General features: G+C 35.7%; 1 protein-coding gene across 1 annotated transcript in view; it reads right to left on the minus strand.

Annotated features, from left to right (window-relative positions):
• Positions 1-9,484: 9,484 nt before the first annotated feature.
• The window catches only part of LOC140168635 (uncharacterized), a 30,391-nt gene continuing 25,555 nt past the window's right edge, over positions 9,485-14,320 (minus strand). Inside the window, exons 17-18 of the mRNA XM_072192038.1 lie at positions 14,019-14,090; positions 9,485-11,087 (exon numbers count right to left, since the gene is read on the minus strand). Of these exons, the coding sequence (XP_072048139.1) occupies positions 9,920-11,087; positions 14,019-14,090 (1,240 nt within the window). The 3' untranslated portion in view covers positions 9,485-9,919. The remainder of the gene's footprint in view (positions 11,088-14,018; positions 14,091-14,320) is intronic.

Raw genomic sequence — 14,320 nt, forward strand, 5'->3', positions numbered from 1 at the left:
CCAGGGTGAAAACATCATGAAAGGTTGTGAAAGGTTTTTTTGGCCCCTGAACATGAACAAAACATTACCAAACTATACGGAACTATACGCAACTTGAGTGTATACATGATGAGGGGCCCAGTGGACTTACGGTCTTAATGCGCTCAGGTCTTCAATTGCAAATCCCTTTAACATCCCACGTCCGGAGAAGAAAATAATAAATAGAAAAGAAAAAACTCATTTTGCTTTGTTCCAAAAGGAGCTAAATCCAATAGCAGCCATTCTTAACTTTGCATTGAAGAATGTTTAGGGGACAAAATGATGTTGAAAATAGTTTGAAAATTAACTTGAGTTACAAACATATCCATCCATTCCAATTAAAATATACCAGAAAATATGACATAAGGCCGCTATTAAATTTAGGAAATAATTGTTGGAAATAAACTCTTCATTTCCTTACATTGGATGAAATCATTTTCATCCTGGCTGTGAATACTCGCAAGATCAGCTCCAATGGTTTGACAATATTCTGCAGCATTTGATGCCGAAGTGAGAGTGTTATTTGCCAAATAACACGAATCCTGGAAACTGTACCATTCATCACGACATGTTTTATCTGTGCGAAAAATACAATTAGAAATAATATAATGTGACTAAACCACCCAACACTATTATTACACCACCCCCGTACCAACACAAACACAAGCACACCAGTAACACTATTACCATATCACCACTACCACCGCCACCAGTAGCGTAACCAGGTGGGGGCAGAGGTCAGACAAAAATGAAAGAGAAAAATGCCCTCATGTAATTGAAAATCGGGAAGGCAAAGAAAAAGAGCCAAGGACCATAGGGCCATAATAGTTAAAATACCAAATTTTTGCTCACACATTAGGCAGCTCCATTTGAATTTCATACACCCTCTGAGAAAGATTTAACCTGAATCGTCATCAGAAAGAGGATAAGTTTCAAACGGAGCGACCAAAAGTGCTAATTCCATCTAAAATCATTCTCCCAAATATTTCCATATTTCCAAAATCTTCCAGAGGGAGAAATATTTTTAAATGGAATAGCCCAATACGACCACTTACGGCAGTCAAATTCATCTGATCCGTCCAAGCAATCGAGATGTCCATCACAAGCCATTGATTGGTGGACACAACCAATGCCGGATAAACACAAGAAGTCATCGTTGTCGCAACTTACTAATGGAAAATAAAAAACAGGTTCGTTAATCTCGGATGCTTCGACAAACATTCAAATCGAAAGTTGGGCTAAATTGCTTACGAATCTTACGAAACGTTCCCCCAAAACCGTTTAAATGTGGCAGGGTTATAAAAAGGGTATAGGAATGGTATAAAACACTCAACTATAGAAAAATTATCAAATTCGTGTACATCGTGGAACATACTCTTTGCGTGGCTGTGCGTAGTAAGCAGTTGTATGCAGATAGCCTCGCTAATATGGACGCGTAGAGTAGCGTTGTACGCGTAGTTAGCATGATTAAACATACTCTTTGCGTGGCTGTGCGTAGTAAGCAGTTGTACGCAGATAGCCTCGCTAATATGGACGCGTAGAGTAGCGTTGTACGCGCGCGTAGTTAGCATGATTAGACGCGGAGTAACAAGCGTAGTTGAATGTTCCACGATGTACACGAATTTAATATTTTTTCTTTAACATTTAATATCATTTTTGAGAGTAATTTTGTTTAGACGTTTTTATGACTTTTATATAACGTGACAACACCAAAACGCGTTTATAATACTTTTTTTTGTAGCGTTTTTAAAACATTGTTGTGTTTGCTGAGAAATCGAAACTTTTTATGAGCGTTAACTCATAAAACTGCATCATGTGTAAACTACCTACATATTTTAAATGATCTTCGACTTTTCCTATCAGCTACATACATTTTAAGTACATATCATTAGATTTATAAAGATTACTTGAATGTTACATATCGAAAATAATAATAAAAAATCAGTTGTTAATAATTTGCCATAAATTTTGTTATTATTATATCGCAAACTTCATAAAATCAAAAGTATTTGATATCAGAAGGGCATTCTCCGTATTCAGAATGCAATTCGATATGCCTCATATGCTGTCATGTCTCACAAAACATATTGTGCAAAGGTCCACATGATACCCCAGCCCGAAAACAAATTCAGGTTTGCTCTACTTATGTTATATAACAGTGTATTTTGTTCCAGACGGGCCCCTTGCAACCCACTGTACAAAATACAAATGGCGTGTATGTGCGCTTTCATTAAGACATTTAGCATGAAAAGCAGCTTACCGCATGAATCGTGGGTACTATTAAATTGGCAGTTGGACTTCTTGTTACATATTAAAGCGCCGTTCCTGCACCATTGTCCAGAGCTACACCACATATCCTCATCACAAAATGTACCTGTTTGACCATAGAAACAAAATATTATACAATCTATTATAAATTAGGCAGTTTGGCGAAAATGTAAGGCTAAAAACGTTTTCAGTCTACATCTTTTTGGGAAACAATTTTTTGTGATGTGTAGAATAGAGTTCACGGTTGTTTGATGGGATCATTTATTAGTTTTTCAAACAAAACATCATATACAACCAAATTTGATTCTTAAACAGCTAAAAGTGATATCATGCTAATGAATACATATGCTTTTGAGTCATTCCCAACTTTAGTTTGCCCTCTTTTACAAAATCATTCACTTTAATAGCATTTTTTAAAGCTTTTTCGGATACAAAATGTATCTATTAATGACAAAATTGGTGGCGCTATTTAGTTACTGGAAATTACTCTTTCAAGCTTTTAATACAAATAATTCCTTTTATTGTTTCATGAAATTTGTTTATAAAATTTCCTTGTTGCTTGTTTCCCCTATTCCAGCTGTTTTAATGGCAGTATTAATCATCTACCTCTTGCAAATAAAGAAATATGTTTTAGGATAAATAGCGCCATCTATAGTTTGCATTTTGTTAATAATGAAGCCAATTCTATATACATCAAACAACCGTGAGTTGTCCCCACCCCAATAAAACAACGAACTTTGTTTTTTTTATAACGGTAAGGGTGTAAAATTTAGTTAGTTTGTTTCAAAATCGCTGAAAGGACCTTTTGGCCGAATCCCTTCAAATAAGATTGCAATATTTTCACCCGCAGGTCATTACTGATAATATAAAAAAAGGAAATGGCTATTTACACCTGACTAACTAAACTATGCCATAGTCGATTTTTGATAAATAAAAATATGTTATTAATCATGATGAACGCATTAAGTTGAACTCAAAATTTTACTGACGTATATTACATCAAAATACTAGTAAATGGTTATAAAAATAAGTTTCTAAGTATAGGCTTATTGAATGCATCATATCTTAATAGCTTATACATTTTTAATCATTTACATGAAATGTGTATTATATCGTGAATTTCAAAAAAATATTATCAGAAGGACATTCCTCGTATTCAAAATGCAATTCGATATATCTGATGTGCTCTCAGCAAATCATTGAAAACGTCGATATCCGAGCTCTTAACAATACCTTCAAATTTGACCCGCGAAACCTGAACAGAGAATCCTGTGAAGCGGTACTTGTAATCGGAAGTGAAACGCATCCATAGGTAATTATCGTTCACGATAAAAGTAGTCCCGGGTGGTAAGAAAACTGTCTCCTCGAAGATAATTTTGCGATTGCTAACTCCGAGTATAAAGTAGTCCACATTCCTTGTGGCTAGGAGCAGATTTAATGCAAGAATCTCAACAGCAAAGTTGCCACCATCGTTAGCCGTGAAGGACCAGAAACAGTGTGCGTTATCGACATAAAAATTGGGATAGTTTGGAGATTGAATAGTGAATGTATCATCTATAACCACCTCTGTAAAGTTTCGTGAACATTCTGTAAGAACAAAATACAACTTCATAGTTTTTGACACATATATATACATATACGAGTACATACGACCACCTATTGTCAGTTCCAGACGCTTGGCATCCCCCTCAAAAATGTGCTTGGATAGGTAGTTTTCAACAAATTTTCCACATTTGCCTTACTATAACACTGAATTGCGTTATCTGATGACCTAGAGACGAAAATCGTTTTTAGGGGGAAGTGTTAGCTTTCGTTTGATATTTAAAAAAATTCTGATTAGATGAAGGGAACCAATCAAATAGGCCCATTTTCAGCTAGAAGCTCGACAACTCTTACATTGCTATGCACTCAACCGTGTAGGGTAATCAAAGACTGTGCAGAGACAATTCACTGCTTGCTTGAGATATCTTGGACGAAAATGTGTGCTCAGGTGTATCGAGTCTTTATGTATGGTCTTTCCATATGTGAAAAAAGGAAAATGTTCAAAAAACGTTTGCAAAAGAGTTTTCAATTTTCATAACCTCTACAAGAGAAAAAAAATCCCGACGGACCGTATTTACTTGTAAGTCCTGCCACCGTAGAACAGGATTTTTAACGTCAAAATCCATTATAAGAAAATCTGTCTTCCCTCCCATTCCAAGACAGATTGACGCACATGATGAGGATCATATAAGTCTTTTGTGAAATATGAATCGAAATGGTCACAAAAAAAAGGACAGATAAATAATATGTTTTGGAACTTCTAACAAGCTGCCAAACAGAATAAGTGAGGAAAAGATTAAATGTTTACTACTTATATTATTTTTATCGAATTACTTACCCGTTTCCGAGGTTACAACACGATAAACGCCGAATATAAGCAGGAGAGAAATCACACTGTTTAAACCACACAGCATCATCTTTACCTTTAAAACAAAAAGGTAGGTAATTTTGATCAAATTTAAGTTGGATTAGTATATTTTAATACATGGTACTATTTGTTATTTTTGTTACCTGGTAATAATAAATCATTATTCTTCCTAATTTACAAAGTATGTTGGCAAATAAAAAAAAAACGATCCTGGAACCCAGGAATAGCTCTGACTTTTAACGTGTACAAGGTTTGACTTCCTGTACACAGGACCAACATATTTACGTGATTTCCGAACCACGTGACGTCGCACATACACTGCCTATATCTGGACGTGCTAAACAGTGTATGTGATAGAGTGAGAAGAAATTCTACAATTATATTCTGTTATACACAATTGCGGGATTTTCGACCTTCTAGGAACATTTTGGGAGAGGAAGATAATTTCCACCTAAGGCAAGCCCAAGGCTCGAATTCACGCTGACCTTATGCTCCCGCACCTTTGTTTCCAATGGACATTTTATTGTTAAATGTCATTGTACAAGGAATACATTAAAAAAATCCACATAGCCCCCGAATGAAAAGTATTTAATTATCTTTGTAATCACTCAAAAAGCATTTTGTGTGAATTTTACATCCGAACTAAGTGCTATTAAATGTTGAGCCCTTTTATGTAAAGTCTATGGGGGGTGACGATTTGAAATGGACGCCAATATTGAAAACCCCTCATTTTGGGCCATTTTAGACACTAAAATGCTCATAAAAAGAATAGCACTTAGTTCGGATGCAAAAGTCACACACAATGCTACCTGGGTGAGTACAAACATAATTAGATACATTTCATTGGGGGCTATAGCAAAAACAAAAATGTCCTATACATTAATGGTTATGGAACAAAGGTGCCCGACCGACAGCTCAACTCCCTCTTTATTATACTACATGTATATATCATGATCACTATTCTGCCTGAACTACTTAAAATGTATTATTGTTTTACATATATCCTTACCTTCATGAACACGATCACAAGCAGTTTCGAGGTACCATTTTAATATCATGCACTTGTAACACAAACACTCGCCGAGTATGCTTACTAAAAGTTATTCTACGTCGGTTTTTATCAAATGTGAATCGATTCTCCACACCTGGTCACGTGATTCTTCAATTACTATAACTATAAAAGTTGCAATGATATAAGAAGTACAATAGTCTGTACTATTCCTTTTTATTTGCCGTATACAACATCAGATATATAATACATTTACAACGTTTTGAACAAAAGAGCAATTACTGGATATTAAGCTCAACAATAAGTCAAGCTGAGACTAATCTTATACTTTTTAATTTAATAAAAGAATACAAAATGTCTTCATACAATTCACTAATTGGATTGAAGCTGAGCGACACCTTGGGATTTTAAACATTTTTTTTAATATTATATTGTAATACAAGTACAACAAGTCTTCATACAATTCACTAATTGGATTGAAGCTGAGCGACACCTTGGGATTTTAAACATTTTTTGAATATTATATTGTAATACAACAAGTCTTCTTACAAATTAACACCGAGCTTGACATAAGAAATGTGTACTTTTCAGAGAGCCACAACATTTGAATACATCACGTCTTTATAATGCACAAATTTAATCTCAGCTTGACCTTCAGAGTGAGACGTTAGCGGGGACGTTAGTCAATAGGCGAATCATTATTCGCATCAATTACAAAGTGCACTCACTAAGTCGACTGCTTAGTGTTAGAAGCGGGTAGCTGCTATATGAACATTTGGCAATTTACACACAATATATCGTCAGACTGCTACGCTAATTGCCGAAGTAAGTTTTTGTAATTTTGAGAACAAAGTACAAAATATGGTTCAAGCAAGCATTTAAACATATTTATTCACCAATCTTTGTACAAGAACAAATGATAATGATATAAATGGAATGGAATTTTCATTTTTTGAAATTCACGATATAATACAATTTTTATAACAAACTATTAAAATTTGATATTTTTCACATTTTTGATATATAACAGACCTCGAAGTAAATTTTATAAATCTAACGATATATTCTTAAAGTGTATGTAGCTGGGAGGAAAGCCGACGATCAATTGAAAATTTTGACCTTTCGTATTGAAGATATGGATTTTTCCCCCAATTTTGTTTGGTGTTTTGGGGAAAAAATCCATATCTTTAATACCAAAGGTCAAAATTTTCAATTGATCGTTGGCTTTTCATCCCACCTACATACACTTTAAGTATAAATCATCAGATTTATAAAGTTTACTTCGAGTACTGTTAAATATCAAAAATATCAATTTTTAATCATTTGCCATAAAATGTGTATTACATTGCGAATTTCAAAAATCAAAATTATTTTATATCAGAAGGACATTTTTCGTATTCAGAATGCAATTCGAGATGTCATACGGATAATTGATGTATCAGAACTCAACACAACGCAAGTGCAACGTAGTATGTACGGACCTGTAGATTTGTACCTCACAACACGTTAGTCTTCCCTTGATATTTTGACCAATTCCTCTTGACATTTCATGAAACCAGCTTGGCATACAGCTAGGGACGGTGTGAAAACATATGGGTTATAGTCTCCAGCTACATGAATTAACCTGTTTAAAACAGTCCAACTTGCGAGACTGTGGCGTTCACATGGTTTTGAAAGTAGACGGGGAGGGGGAGGAGCCGGATACTCCCTTTACTGCTCTCAATTTTTCGTGTAATCAGACTAGAATAAATTTGTTGCCTGTTGAACTCAAAATGAATCCGCCAAAACTCTCAATAACCTAAAAATTGACGGCGGAGGAAAAGGGTGTTGGTAATGAACCAATATTAAAACATTGATAACTTCTAACAGTGATGCTATTGCCTTGATTGTTTTATTTCTCCTTTAACCTGGGATACCCAATCAGTTGAAAACACAATTAATAACCCGTTCTTCCTTGAGGCCCTATAACCATTCCTATAGCACCCCCCCTCCGCCCCTTAGATGCATTACGACAGAGTTGGTGCATTTCCACCGGCTGATTGATAAACGTATTACATTTCTACATATAGCCATGGTGATCTACTTTCGTTTTGTTAACAGAACATAACAAATTCGACGATATTTTGGTTAAGCGAATGAAACTGTTTGGATTTTGTTTTGCATACAAAGATTATGTAGACAGAAGTTTCCGGTGGTATAAAATTGTTTTAGAGAAGTAGGGGATGAACTTATGGTTCATACAAAATGACCCTTTAAGATACTTTTAGCTTGTTTTGGGGAACATATCACCGAAGGAACAGGTAGGTGCGATTGGATGTCTTTCGTTCTGCCTGTACATTTCGTCGGTCGCATCACAAACGGTTCTATTCGAGATTTTTTACTTTTTTGAGAAAATTGGTGCTTAGCAAATTGTTTTGGATCTCTTCAAATCCACCAACTTACAGACCTTAATTCTTTATAATTAATGAGATATAAAACTTTTATTTTGGTCTATTTGCTATGCTTTTTTAAATTGTGTGTTTCACATACAGCGCTATTTCAAGACGTAAGCTACTTTTAACCATTCATCAGTACGTATGTCACATACAGATCTCTATGCGGTGAACGAGGCATCACAAACAGATCTATTCAGAGCGTATTTACATCGTAATACACGCATCACAGATCTATACGCATAAAGAAAAACATAGCGAGACGGTAGCATAAGTTTAACACCATATTTTACTTGAATGATGGGACGTGTCAATTTCACCAAAATGAAACTTCCAAGTCTCTTCTTTATACAAATTCCCTGTCAAGAAATAGGGAAGTATAAAGCCAAATCTAACAACAGAATTTCCAATAGTAAATTTTTCGAAAAGCGTATTTCTTCGAAAAGATCAGTATGATGCGACCGACGATTTTATATTTGCAGTGCAATATGATGCTAATTCTAGTGATCGTTACACATTCAAAGAGGCAAAATAAAAAGCAAAATCTATGTAATATCTTGTTTCATTCACTAAGAAGACTTTATTCCGGTCATCTATGAAACTCGGATAATGTCGTTTTATGTCGTGTTAATTTCGTTGTACATGTATGATATTACAGCATGCAAAAGGAAACATATTTGAAGGCATGCTTTAAGCATGCTTGTTGAATATGGTTATCACAGACCGTCTGCGCTCTATAGTAAATGTCTATACCGATTTGGAGTCACAATAAATGACTGAATCTGAATCTGAATCTGAATAATCATAAGTTAGTTTGTCACCGCTCAGAACTATTTATATGACGAACAGTTAACCGTGTCATAAGATGAGACAAATGAAAAATTACCTCAACTTCCACGGCAAACTCACATTATATCAATGAATTTTTGCTCAGATTAAGTCCAACGCGAACGTCTGATTGGTTACTGCACCAACAGCGTCTTGTCGCTTTAACTCGGGGCATATGTATAAAGAGACGATCGAAAGAAGGGCGTGTGTAAGCGACTGCATCAAACCTTTTGTTTGGTCAAGTGGATCATTGGTCACACTTCAAGACAAAAGACTAGCTTAGGCGCTTCGTTTGAATAAACATGAATGAACTTGCAAGGCATTGACCTTCTTAACCGGGTTTATGTCCAGACCCAGCGCTAATCTCCTTATAATATTATTCTTAAGTTTGTCAACACCCCGCTGGCCTCGGTGACGTATGTGACTGAGCTCAGTGATTGGAGTGCCGTCTCTGATAATTGGAAGACCTCCGTTTGTTTGACAGTCCACTTTTTCGACACGGTAAACCCTAATCCTCACCCTAACCCTATTGAAAGTCATACGTAATTTGGTTCTTGTTGTTGATTGGCTGCCGAACGAGTGGGATGTTGAAAAATGGATGAATCATATCTTAATAAATGCGTATCACTTGTTGGGAGTGAAATTGTGCAAAATGATTCACTTGTACTGAGATGTTGATGCGCCTGAAATATACTCCCCCATTTATTATAACCTATTTCATACACGAGAAAAAACCGTGATTGTTGATGTTTTATAACAAAATTAACACTATTAAAAATGTTGGGAAATAGAACCAAATATAAATGCCCGAAACATGATTCAATCCTACGCGACGCGAACGCGTGCGAAAGCCATTATACACAATCAATGCACTCCGCGTACTTTTCTAACAACTTTTCTGATTGGCTGCTGTGAAATATGAGTGTATGAATGCGTAATTGCTCATTTAATCACCTAATCTCTTTCTGACATTGGAATAGAATCAAGGTGCTGGTTTCTTGTATTATTATCGGAGGTCCCTCTTAACTGTGCAGTTGCTTTAGCATTTCCAAACATCTTTCTTCGCAATGCATGTACTTTACTCCCTATAATAGGAAACATAGTGTAAATATATGGATTTAAACAAGAGTTTAAAGGTAATATAAATATCACTGCCCAAGCGTACATTGTATCCGGGATAACGATCAGTTTTGCTTGTGAAAGCACTCCCATCATTATTACAGGAACCCAGCAGAAAAAATCGGTGCAAACGATGATGCCCATGCGCAACGCCATGCGCACTTCTTCTGTTCTTCCCGCGTTGCTCCGGACGGATCGTCTGCTTGATGTCCTTACATTTATCCCAATAATTATGTAGCATATCAGAACTAGTAGCACGCTAAACAAGTTGACACCTAAGAAGATTACTATTGAAAAGATAGACGCTGGTTGGCTGTGTCCGGTTTCCACTGGTAACTCACTGCTCAATCCGGTAGAAAGGTAAAAATCACGTGTGATGCTAACTGTTGGTGGCGCCCTTTCAAACGGAAGTCCAATGCAAACGTTAGACGCTTGATAAAGGTTGGATTCGTTTTTGGCGAGAATAGTTGCAGTTAACGCAAGAGATAATGCGAAGGACCAGAGAATAATGATAGCGATGCAGGTTGTGCGCTTATTTAATCGATTTTGACTGAATGGGAAAACAACACCAATGACTCGATCTACGCTTATCAGGCCAATAAAAAATAACGAAGCTTCGCTGGACAATATAGCCAACAAACCTGCCACACTGCAAAAGTAACTTTCCCTCCATATATGAGCAATGGAGAAGAAATCATCGCCCAAATAGGAGTCCGCCATTGCAATAAGTATAAGATAAATCCCCATCATGAGATCTGCGGCTGAAAGACAAGTAATTAGGGACGATTGAACCCAATTTTCGCCGCGTCGTTTTTTCCAACGCATGGCTAGAACAAACGCATTACCAAAAACCGAACCGACTCCTTGCAGCCAAATGAACACCCTCATCGTTGGATTTTGGAGAAGTCGTCCGCATGTGAAAAATATGGGGCGTACTGCTGAGTCTCCAGCATCACATGACACGTTAGATACCAGGCAGCACATCCAGTCTTCATCTACACCTCTGGAAGTTAAGCAAAAGTACACTTGACATTATAGGTGCTATATGTGTAACTACATTACAACAAGCACAGCATACACCCTCTGAGAAAAATACATTTCAGAAACACTGTATGTTTTGCTTAAAGGAGTATTTCGTGATCCTAGCATCCTCTTTTTATGACATTTTTCAGAAGATATCCACGAAAAAAAGCTTATTCCCAAAATTTCAGTTGATTCCGGTTTTGCGTTTGTGAGTTATGCATGATTATGTGTATTACACTGTTCCATAGACAATGTGTTGTAATTTCGTTCTGGTATACCAAATTTCACGATATCTTTGCTGAATAAATTAATCTACAAGAAATATTTTGTATATACATAAACATTATGTAGCCAGCGGATTCAAGAGATATAAAAATCTCAACTTTTTGGAGAAAAGTGGGGGATGAGGCTGTGGATCACGAAATGCCCTTTTAAGAAGCGTATCTCATCGTCTATTAGTTACAAAACATTGCACGGGAATCTTAGATTACGTTATCAAGATCTTTGTATAAAATGTAACCGTCTACAATTGCGCTCTTTCGTTTTTCGTTCTTATTTTAATTGCAATCAATTCAAGCTGAACTCTGTGTTAAATGATAACCCAGCAAACACAAAAACGTTTTAAAAACGTTTTAAATAAGTTATATTTTGGCTTTTGGTTTAGGTAAAAACGTTTTAATAACATTACAATGTCGGGTTATATAAAGGTCATGATAACGTTTTAAAACGTTTTGTATGAAAACACACTACAACAATATTTATTAAATGTTTTCAAAAAATGTTATTTTAAACTATTTTTGCAAACATTTTGCCAAATATTTTGTCAATACTTAAATAACATTATGTTAAAATATTTGAACCCAGCAAACACAGAAATGTTCTTAAAATGTTTTTTTTTTCAAAACCTTTTAATAACATGTAAATGTCGGGTTATATAAAGGTCATGAAAACGTTTTTAAAACGTTATTGCAAATATTTTGGGCAAACATTTTTCGCAAAATATTTTTCAACTCCCCAAAATAACATTCTGTTTAGAATGTTTTGTGTCAAGTTTTCAAGAATATTTTTGGAATGTTATTAAAACGTTTTTATACCCTTTATATAACCCGACATTTAAACGTTTTCTGTAAAACATTTTTGTTTGCTGAGCAGTAGATTATCAAAAAATGTTTTTTAAGGTTATAAACACGTTTTATACTCTTAATATACCCTTTATATAACCCGACATTTAAACATTTTCTGACAACCTTTATAACCTTTTGCAAATGATGTCGAAAACGTTTTGTGTTTGTTGGGAAGTATAAAATCAAAATAACCACACTTTTAGAAGCCATTGGGGAAGTAAACCCTTCCAGCTGAGATCAGAGGTCCCGGGTTCAACCGTTACCCAAATTCCACTAACCGATTGCTCTTTCTTACTCTTATACTTCCATCACGGCTTCACTTGAATCCATGAAGATAATGCCTTCTATTGACTGATATTTGAATATTGCGCCTGACTTTAGAGTGCAATGATAACCGTGGACAGTGGACAATGAATGCTTCATCCCAAACAGAGTACAACATATCGTCAACCTGCTACGCTAATTGCCATTTTTTGTAATTTTGAGAACAAAGAACAAAATGTGGTTCAAGCATGCATCAGTTACGTTATCACTATAATTATTTCGGAATATTCCCTTTCATTTGTATTATTACCATTTGTTCTTGTGCAAAGATTAGTGAATGAATATGTTTAAATGCATGCCTGAACCATATTTTGTACTTTGTTCTCATAATTGCAAAAAATGATTTAGCAAAAAATCGTAGCAGGCTGACGATATTTGCTTATACGGAATATGATAATAATTTCAGCTTCTAAAAAATAGAATTAAAACAACCAGAGAGTTTAGGCCAGATGCGTAACATCCGGGGGTGGGGAAAAGCTGTCCCACCCGGCTCGAAATACCAGGGGGGGAAATGACCAAAAGTTGTCATGTGCATCTTCCTGTGGCCAAGTTTTATGCCACAATTGTCCTAATTTTACACCATTGTAGAGTTAAAATTGCAATCCCTGTAAAGTCATTTTAGTATAGGGTGTCAGCGGGATCATTTGGAAAGGTTGGTACCCTTTGCTCTATTGCCTCGGTACGCCTCCGTTAATTCTCGCTATTCGCAATAAGGGCGCCGCCAGCGGTTTGCGATGTAATCGTGATGTATCATGGGAAAAGGTCGACATCCAAGTCCGCGCAATACGAATATTACCATGCTATTACATAGGAACACGTGACAATATTTTTTAGTTTGTCAATATAAGGTGTTACACGCGAATCGATACTCAATAATACTTAATAATGTGATTTGAAATGTGCACAATTATTTTTTCTCTATCGATTTGCGTGTAATACCGTTATATTGACAAACTAAAAATATTGTCACGTGTTCCTATGTAATAGCATGGTAATATTCGTATTGCGCGGACTTGATGTCGACCTTTTCCCATGATACATCACGATTTTCCCATGATACATCACGATTACATCGCAAACCGCTGGCGGCGCCCTTATTGCGAATAGCGAGAATTAGAAGCAGACTAAATTGTACATGAAGACCCGACCGCAAGAAGACCATAAGTTCACTTGGCCCCTCAACATGTATACACTAAAGTCGCGTATAATTTCGTATAGTTTGGTAATATTTTATACATGTTTAGGGGCCAAAACAAATATTTCACAACCTTTCATGATGTTTTCACCCTGGAACATGTATTTTAATAAAGTTTAAAAACTGTATAAAACCCTAAGAAACTATACGTAACTTTAGTGTATACATGTTGAGGGGCCTAGTGAACTTATGGTCTTATTGCGCTCAGGTCTTCAATTGTACATTCAGTAACAATTCATCAGGGAATACAAATTAGATGTAGACTTACAAGTATTCAAGGTTTGTTAAATTTTGCCAGATGTTATGGTCAAGACGCTTCAAAGAATTTCCACGAAGTTCTCTGAAATATACGAAAGAATAATATGAAATAATTAGCAGTAAAGTAATTAATTGTCTTTCATCCGAGTTAAAATAAGAATTGAATCAAGCACTTGGACGAATCCAGGGTAAGTACCTGTACGTAAACTAGTGCTGTTTTATAATGACTATATAGAGCAACGTTTTCAGCTTTGTGAATTGTGTTAGGCATTCAATGTGTTTATTTGAGAATGGTTTATAGTGATTTGCTTT

Source organism: Amphiura filiformis, chromosome 13 (genome assembly GCF_039555335.1).
Source record: "Amphiura filiformis chromosome 13, Afil_fr2py, whole genome shotgun sequence".
In the NCBI taxonomy this organism is placed as follows: Eukaryota; Metazoa; Echinodermata; class Ophiuroidea; order Amphilepidida; family Amphiuridae; genus Amphiura; species Amphiura filiformis.